The sequence below is a fragment of the Prionailurus viverrinus genome, chromosome A3, assembly GCF_022837055.1.
Source record: "Prionailurus viverrinus isolate Anna chromosome A3, UM_Priviv_1.0, whole genome shotgun sequence".
Classification (NCBI taxonomy): Eukaryota; Metazoa; Chordata; class Mammalia; order Carnivora; family Felidae; genus Prionailurus; species Prionailurus viverrinus.
In genome coordinates this window covers 125,262,946-125,272,376 of record NC_062563.1, presented here as the reverse complement: position 1 = coordinate 125,272,376, position 9,431 = coordinate 125,262,946, and the positions used below count along the sequence as shown (strand labels likewise).

General features: G+C 51.0%; 1 protein-coding gene across 1 annotated transcript; it reads left to right on the top strand.

Moving 5' to 3' along the window:
* Positions 1-2,367: 2,367 nt before the first annotated feature.
* Positions 2,368-4,816, top strand: RHOB (ras homolog family member B). The gene has a single exon (XM_047854387.1). It carries the CDS (start codon positions 2,748-2,750, stop codon positions 3,336-3,338), a length of 591 nt encoding a protein of 196 aa, XP_047710343.1. The 5' UTR covers positions 2,368-2,747; the 3' UTR covers positions 3,339-4,816.
* The last annotated feature ends 4,615 nt before the right edge of the window (positions 4,817-9,431 follow it).

Genomic DNA, 9,431 nt, shown 5'->3' with positions numbered 1-9,431 from the left:
GTGAGTGGTGGAGTCTTTGAAGTAGTCAGTCTCCACAGAATTTGTCGACGTCTCCGGGACGTAAAAATGAATACCACGAAGAGAAGTAGCTGCAGAGCACGGATTTTTCTATTTGTTTACTTTGGCATATTTACCAACTGAGTATTTTTAGAAATTATTGCGATATTGAAATTCAGGCTTGGAACACTCATATATTATGTCTGAGAATCAGGAAATGAGTGAATTGAATCCTTCTTCCTGATTCTTTGTATTTCAGTTTTTTAAAAAATACATGGCACAAAGCTTTAATTGTTTGATATTTTCTTAATATTTGAAGCTTAAGAGCATAGCCAAGGTTCCCAAGCTATATTAAGACAAAGAAAAGCCATGTAAACAATACAGCTATAAACGGTTTTGACTAAAAGAAGAAAAAATAAGATTTTTTTAATAGGCAAAAGAAAGAAAGGAAGAAGAAAAATTTGCTGATGGGAGCCCTAAACCAATGATCAAAAAACCCCTTCTTTTCTCCCGTGGGATCCTACTGAGCAAAAATTACTTGTTGACAATTTAGTCCCTTAAATCTGGAAAACAAGAACAGTGGAGCTTATCCAGTATGAGGGAAGCCCTTTGGGTCATTTGAATATGTTCCCTATGGGACAGGCTCTAGGGGTTAGGGCACTACTGTCTTATTTGACTTGTTATATCTGTGGTGTTCATGTAGAGACCCAGACCTCAAAATATGAATCATAGGAGAAAATACCACAGCTTGGTGACAGCTGGCTGCATGGGTTCGGTTGGATGGTTGTTAAGGGGGAGTCTGGAGTCTGAGGTAGGAGACCCCCAGAAAGTTCTGAGCATTTGGGTGAATTCTCAACAGTCATTTAGTGATTCTTGCATAGAGCCAGGCATTGTGGTAGGTCTTCAAGATGCTGAGAGAAGATGGAATTTTGGCTCTCTACCAGCTTCCAGTCTTAGGGAGGCAGAAACCTGAGGCCATAAGTTCGTCCTGATGTGTGGGTCTCTCCTTTGCTGAAAAACCAATAAGCATCCCACTGCCTCTAAAATGGATACGCCCCAATCTGTTCAGTTGGTACTTTAGCCCTCCATGATTAGCCTCCACCTGAGTTTCGACTCTCTCTCTCTCCATCAAGTGCAGTCGCACTAAGCTATTCCCTGTTATTAGAGTATGTCTTCCTCCTTCCTACCTCTCTCCTTTTTCAAGGCTTTGCCTCCTTCGAGGAAGCCCTCCCTCTGTGCCCACCCCTCCCTCTTCTGTCCTGTGAAATTCTTTGCCTTAGGTCCTTTTAGATCAGAGTTTGGGATAGATGAATCAAGTCCTGGTGTGTAGGAGGAGACCTAGCACCCTACCAGAGACGAACTTGCTGGGTCCTCACCTGCAAGTCCTCTGTCCGCCCCTCTCTGTCCCCTGTCTCAGGCCTCATCCTCTTCTTGCCTAATGGGGTGGGAGGTTGTTGGATTTTATTCGTACTGTTTACTTCTGACAGTTCTCAGCCTTACTACCAGGACCCTAATTCATCATGCAACCCCTGGCTGAGGCTGCCTTTTGCTTCCTGGTAACTTCCTCCAAGTGGACATAAAGTCCTGCACCCAGCCTCAATCTTCCTTTTTCACGGGTCTCTCCTTCCCTAATCCTCACCTAGAGATGGGTGTGTGTGTGTGTGGGGGGGGGGTTGGGGGGGGCAGGAAGAGGGTAAGCGATAGGACTTGAAGAGCTAGAAGCTAGGCCCAGGACCACCCAGCTCACAGTCAGCTTTTGGTCTCTGGGTCCAAACCTAGGGCTGTCCCAGGGAAGAGTACCAGGGTGGGGGGGAGTTGGGAGTGGCGGAGTAGGTGAGGGAAAGGGCCGCTTCTAAGGGAAAAGAAAAAAACCGTGCTCGGAAACAAACGTGTGTGTGTGTGTGTGTGTGTGTGTGTGTGTGTTTATTTAAAAACAAAACCGCTTAAAGGAGCCGCTCCCTCCCCCACAGGGCCGGCCACCGCTGGGAGTTTGCAAGGAAGCGGGACGATTTTGAGCCAACGCCCCACAAAGTGCAGCCTCTCTCGGATCCGCTCGCCCAGGCCCCGCAGGCTCCCGGCCGCCAGCTCCGGGCCCGGGCTGGCTGCGAACAGGACGCGGGAAAGAGGTGGGGGGGAACCCTGGTGCGGCCAGAGCCCCGCAGCGACAGCGGAGGCGCAGACTCCCCAGTCGCCGCCTCTCCCAGCCCCGCGGCCTGGGCCGTCAATCAAGCTCGGCCGGCCCCGCCCCTGGGCTGCAGCGGGTGGCCAATCAGAGTCAAGCTCCGCAGCGATGAGCTCAGTCGGCTCGCTTCCCATTGGGCGGCTATATTAAGAAAGTGGCCGAACTCTTTAAATAGCGGGCGCTAGGGCCGCAGCCCGCATCTGCCACCGCAGTCTGCCTGTAGTCAGTGCTTTCTTGTATCCTGGGCGACACCTATAGAAACTGGGGAAGGGACCCGGCCGGCTCCACTGCTCGAGCCACCGTTTGCGCACAAAGGCACCGACCCCGGGCCCGGGGCGAGAAGAGCGGCCACCGCCCCGGAGCAGCGCGGAGACCCACGGCGCGCCCTATGCCCCCGCGCCCCCGCCACGGCAGCCTGAGCGCACCGAGAGAACGCGCCACCGCGGGGCCCGGGTGCAGCTAGCGACCCTCGCCCCCAGCGCGCAGCCCGAGGTGAGCAGTGAGCGGCGAGCGGGACGGCAGCGAGGCGTTCGCGGGCCCCCTCCTGCTGCCCGGGCCCGGCCCGCTCATGGCGGCCATCCGCAAGAAGCTGGTGGTGGTGGGCGACGGCGCGTGCGGCAAGACGTGCCTGCTGATCGTGTTCAGTAAGGACGAGTTCCCCGAGGTGTACGTGCCCACCGTCTTCGAGAACTATGTGGCCGATATCGAGGTGGACGGCAAGCAGGTGGAGCTGGCGCTGTGGGACACGGCGGGCCAGGAGGACTACGACCGCCTGCGGCCGCTCTCCTACCCAGACACCGATGTGATCCTCATGTGCTTCTCAGTGGACAGCCCCGATTCGCTAGAGAACATCCCCGAGAAGTGGGTGCCCGAGGTGAAGCACTTCTGCCCCAACGTGCCCATCATCCTGGTGGCCAACAAGAAAGACCTGCGCAGCGACGAGCACGTCCGCACGGAGCTGGCCCGCATGAAGCAAGAACCCGTGCGCACGGATGACGGCCGCGCCATGGCCGTGCGCATCCAAGCCTACGACTACCTCGAGTGCTCCGCCAAGACCAAGGAGGGCGTGCGCGAGGTCTTCGAGACCGCCACGCGCGCCGCGCTGCAGAAGCGCTACGGCTCCCAGAACGGCTGCATCAACTGCTGCAAGGTGCTATGAGGGCCGCGCCCGCCCTGCCTGCCCCTGCCGGCGCGGCTCCCCCCTCTCGGGCTCGACCCTCCCCCTCCACACCGAGCCCGAAGTAGGGGAGACCTGCGCCCCCAAGGACCCCACCGGACTGCCTGACGTCTGCCTTTCGGCCCGGCAGCTGTGACCCGGCGGCTCTGGGATCGCCGTGGGAGGCACCGGGCGCCCCCTTTCCAGTGTCTGTGTGCGTCGGGCTGTGTTGCACAGGCCCGGGCGCCCCGCTGAGTGCCAAGGGTCCCCTGAGCTCCCCTTTCTGAAGAGCCGAGCCTCTTCGGAGTGTGTGGCTGTGTGTTTGTTCGATTCCCCCGCCCCACTTTCACCCACCCCCGCCTCTGATCCCGGGAGAAGAGCTTGGCGCCGGGGTGCAGCCGCGCCCCATCAGATGCGCGCCCGGAACCAGCGAGCGCCTGCTGTCCCTTGTCTGTAACATAGACCGCGGGTACTGCGGGAGGGGAGGGCTGGGGAGGATGGGGTGTTATATAAATATAGATATAATTTTATTTTCGAAGGTAGGATGGTGTTATTTAATGGTGGTGGTGGGTGGAGTGACAGGGCGCCAGAACAGCTCCGGCCCACCTTGGGTCGGGCGCCCATCCAAGCATGAACAGGACTTGGCAATCTTTCCAACCCCTGGGGAAGACTTTTGCAACAGCCTTGGGGCTGAGAGGACACAGCTTCCAGACTCACGTCTCCTGCGGGCCAGCCCCAGGCGAACCCCTCACTAGCCCTGGGCTGGAGGAGGGAGAGAGGGCTTTGGGTCGTTTTTTTTGCCATAAGCGAACTTTGTGCCTGTCATACAAGTGGAAATTGTTCATTCCAAAAACTGATGTTATTTGATTTATTTAAAAGCTAAAACTTGCTGGGGTTTTTTTGAAAGAATTCTTTGCACAATTGTTTTATTGTTTGACACTTAATGCACTTGTCATTTGCATAAGACAGTAGCATTCTGACCACCCTTGTATGCTGTAACCTCATTTACTTCTGATGTTTTTTTTTTTTTTAAAGATGATGATGACTTTTAAACAAGAGGAAAAAGAAACCACTAATTATTGTTTTAGTTTTCTTGAAAAAAAAAAGTGGCAACACTGTTTTGCGATTTTATTTGTGCAGGTATGCGCACTATTTTGATAAAAGGGCAGTAACAAGTATTGGGACCTATTTAACCCCTCCTCCTTTTTTTTTCTTCACAAGGCAGTCTTTAAAGCTATGTGAAATTTTCTCTGCATCTCTGTACAGAGAATGAACCTACCCCTACCCCTAGTCTCTCCTTTCTCCCTCTCCCTTCCCCACCCAGTGGTACTTCTACTAAATTGTTGTCTTGTTTTTTTATTTTTTAAATAAACTGACAAATGACAAAGTGGTGAGCTTATGATGTTTACATAAAAGTTCTATAAGCTGTGTATACAGTTTTTTTATGTAAAATATTAAAAAGACTATGATGATGACATTTATAAAATGGCTCTTGTGATTTAATAGCGTGTGGGGGCAAGGAGAGACTTCTAGGCAAGATCCTTCTTGCCGCCACTCTTTCCCTCATGGTGTTTGGAGTAAATGAGGCCGAAATCCTTTGGGGATGTGTGGGGGGTTGGGTGGCACGGGAGACCAGTTGCTCCTGTCCCCATCCCAGAGGAAGATGAGTGGGGGACCCAAGCACCCAGTGCCAAAGTCTCTGACTAATGCATACTGTCTGCCTATAACACCGTGTCTAAGTCCGTGGGTTCTTACTCCTTGAAACTTGGAAGGTTGTCATTCGTGCATGTTAAATTAGGTAACCTTTTTGTGTTTGTCACAGATGTGGGGCCGAAGTCTCTAGCTAGGAGGCTGGTTACCTGGTTCCCTTCACATCCTCAAGGGGTTCCACAGTACCCCAGATTGCAAGTTGTTACCTGTAGGTTGTTACCTTTCTAGCTGGAGCTCCTAGGTGGAAGGGGAAGGCCCGAATCAGGACCCGATTCTTCTTTCATCAAACTTTTGTCTCGGTGTGTGTCTATACAGAACCTAGAATGCTGTATTCTAAGTTCAGAGAATGGCCACATCACGGACAGAACACTGGATGTTTGGGGTGGCTGTGATTTAAAGCTGGGGCAGCCACATTGTGAGATTTAATCAGGATGAGCTCCAAATTCAGACACTTAGCCAACTGCAGGGGGTCTCAGAAGCAGCTAGGCAGGGCAGAGTGATACTTGAAGACCACGCCAAAATCCTGCTCCAGGCATGATGGCTCAAATCTGCCAGCTCTCAGCAGTTTCTAGGGAATGTGGCTGATAGTGTTCACCTCTCCCAGCTGCCTAAGATGTGCGGTTTTTGTTTTGGGAATCCGCACTTTCTGACTTTCCAGCCCTTAGCTGCTCTCCCTATCTCCCTGCACACCCAGGGCTGAGACCGAGGAGTTTCCTTTTGAAGTCATTTGCTTGAAAGCTTGAGGCTTCTGTTCCCTGTCTTTCCTGACACCCAGGGTCTTTTGTTGTGTGAGGCAAACCTGGTCGCTGGTGACCTTTCACCCACTTAAATGTGTCCAGAACAGGGCCTCCTGCACAGCCAGGCCCATAGGCCAACAGAGGGGAATTGTCTGGGCTTCTCCAAGGGCAGAGTGGGAGATGGTCCACCCAGGCTGGCTTCTTCTATGAGCCACTGCCTCCCCCCTTTCCTTGGCCCCCCAGCCCCACTCACCTCCATCCCCAGAGCCTACTGTTTCTTCCTTGCTTAAAGACAAAACTTCCCATTGAAAAACAAAGTGTTGATTTGCAGGTTTTACAGCTAGCAAATCCTTCTGTACCAGGGAGTGCAGGACTCTGGAGAAGAGCTCAGGCTTGGGCTCAATGCCCAGGACTCAGCTTTGTAACCAGCCAAGAGCCCGGAGACCCACCCAGCCCTCTGAAAGGGCCTTTTCTGAGTTTCCTGCCTGCTCAAATCTGCCTGGTAGCTAAAAGCTGTCTGGTTTTTTAATTTTTTTATTATTATTTTTTTTTATTTTGGGAGGACAACCACCCAGATGACGCATGGCAGCCTGAGTTATGCTTGTTTTAAAATGCATGGCATTTAATAATCCTGCCGGAACACACTCTTCTTGCTGCATTAGGATCCAACTGGAAAATATAAAGATGAATTGCTGTAGGCTGGAAAATCAATTAGGAAAAAGAGGTAAAACATCTGGTGTTACTCTTAGGATATGAAAATTCATTTTGCACATTTAAAATAAATGTGCTGAGTTCATTTAATTGCCTGTTGAGCTGTTTCGTAGAGAATAGTGGGGTGTTTCATTGATCCCGGGCATTTCATAGCAAGGGGCACTGGCTTGGGTTCTCGTTTAATCTTAATTTTAAACCAATCTGGATTGTATTTCTAAGTTCTTTTTCACATGTGTGTACTTCTTTTTCAGTGTACTTAGAATGATGGTTTTCAAACCTAACCATGCATCAGAATCGCATGGAGGACTGGTTAAAACACAGATGGCTAGGCCTAGCCCCCCGAGTTTCTGATCCAGCGGGCCTGAGGTGGGGACGCCAAATTTGAATTTCTAGCAAGGTCCTAAGTGATGCTGATGTCGTGGGTATGGGGCCCTCAGTTTGAGAACCACTGACTCAAAATGAGGGAGAGTCCTTGTCAGTGCACAGAGGAGGGGGTCATCTGGTAGGAGAGTAGATGGAATTCCTCGGACTTAGGGGGCCGCACCCCCACCCCTTGCAGTCCCAACTTCCTTACCCCAGAGAGTCCAGCACTTTCTGAGACCTTCCCTTTTGAGATGAACCACACATAACCCCTATCTTCTCTACATTCTTGGGCGAAGGGGGCTTTCACGCCCTTCTAGAGATTTATTTCTGCCACTTCTGAATTCAGAATGCAGCAGCTCTCTGTAATTCATCCAGCACTGGCACCTACTTTGTCAGCTCTGCTGAGATGAGAGAGAGATACAAAAGCAAATAGGGCAAAGTCTTTGCCCTGGTGGGCTGGGCAGTTCCAGGAATACATTCACTAAGGCACTGAAGACAGTGTGCTCAAATGGAGGCATTAGGCCCAGGGCACAACAGGAGCCTGGGAAGTTGGGGAGGGCTTCTTGGAGGAGGGGACATTTGAACTGAGTCTTAAAGCAGGATGGCGTGATGTGTAGGTGGGAGATACAGCTTCTTTGTATTACTGTGGGGCCTGGCCTCTGGGGAATAAAGCTCTCTTGGGTGGGAACCACCTTCCACTTTTAGGCCCTCTGGCATATATTTCTTCAGTCAAGAAAAATGATGTTACCCAGCCAAGTCAAACACAGCCTCTCCCCTGCCTTCCCTGTCCACACACAGGCCAGTAGAGAAGGTTGGTGATGATGACGGTTTCATTGTTTTCTCTGCGCCTTCCAGGGAGGCGGGGCGGATACAGGGACTGGCTTTGTGGTCACTGTGCTCCTGGGAAACACACAGCCTGGGCTCAAGGAGGCTGGAATACCACAAAGGGACCTTGTACTCTGGCCCACTGGGGGACAGTCCCTTACCACTTTACTTGGCCCATCTTCTGGCTGGAGGGAGAACCTGAGCAGTCAGGCTGTCCCTCCCGGCCCCAACTCTCAGCAGGCCCCTTTTCTGGCCTGAGAGATAAGAGTCTGGAAGACCCAGTTCATTCCTTCCTGCCCATTCTTTCAGCCATAAGTATTTCCTGTATGAGGAAGAGACTCTGCGCCTAGCATCATGCCAGGAGCTTGGGACCCAGTAGACAAATGGGCAAGTATCTTCTGTCCCCTCATAGGGCTTTCTGTCTAGTTAGTGTGTCTGAAAGATGTAATAATAATGATGCTGATGAGAGCTAATATTTATTGGCTCAGCATCGGGCCCTATTCTAAGCCCTTCATCTGTATCATTTTATTTAGTCTCTGTATTAGTTATCTGTTGTTGCATAACAGATTATCTCAAAACTTAGTGGCTAAGAATAGCATTTATTATCTCACAGTTTTTGTGAGTCAGGAATCCAGATACAGCTTAGCTGGGTCCTCTGGCTCAGGGTCTCTGCTAAAACTCTAACTAAGGTATTGGCTGGGGCTGGATTCTTCTCAAGGCTCCCCTGGAGAATCTGGCCCACTCACTTGGTTGCTGGCAGGATTCAGTTCTCATTGGCTGAGGCCACATATCCAACTCCTCACCAGTAGGCCTCTCCATAGGGTATTCACAACATGGAAGCTTGCTTCATCAGTGCAAGTGAGAGAGAAGATCCAGGGAGAGAGAAAGTGTAGGCAAGACCAACCTAATCTTGGAAGTGACATCACATTACTTTTGCTGTGTTCTATTTATTAGAAACAAGTAACTGAGTCCTGCACGTACTCAGTGGGAGCATATTACCTAAGGACAAGCATACCAGAAGGTGGGACCATGGGGGACCATTTAGAAGCAGTACACCATAATCTCTATGACAACTCTCAGGTAAATAGTGTTATCCTCACTTCCTGGTGGGATAACTGAACCGTACGAGGTTAGACAACTTGCTCATGGTCACAGAACACATACAGATTTGAACCCAGGCAGTCTGGCTCCAGGACAATGACCTTACATACATGGTGGGAGGATGATTTGAGAAAAATAACCCTGACTGCAGTGTGGAGGATGGTTTGGAACAGGGAAAGCCAGAGGCAAGAAGGGCAGTCAGGAAGACTTTTTTCCTGGTCTAGGTAGAGATGAGAAGGCCTGAACCAAGGCTCTGACGTGGGGAGGAGAGGGCAGATTGGAAAGGCATTCAGGAGGTAGAAGGTATGGGGATCTGAGTGGGAGGCACCATGCTGACCCCTAGGATTCTGATGTGGGTGATGCTGAGGATGCTGATGCCATTATTTAAGGCAAGAGTAAACAGAGGACAGGCAGATTTGGAGGCAGGGCTCTGGAAGGACATGTTGAGTATGGTTTTATATATAGTGACTATGGGGTATCACTGTGCTCATTCTCCTCACCTTCCTTCTCACACTACCGTCTTGTACTTTCTGTAGAGTTGGACCAGTGTGTGCTGCTCGGGTCATGGCGAAGGTCACAGCTTTTATGGATGAGAAAAATCTCCCCTGAAGGGAGGAGACATTCATCAGATCACCCTCCTTGGAAGAAA

Bases quoted from the DNA above. Each gene is read 5' to 3' on its own strand.
- RHOB (XM_047854387.1), top strand. From the start codon at position 2,748: ATGGCGGCCATCCGCAAGAAGCTGGTGGTGGTGGGCGACGGCGCGTGC.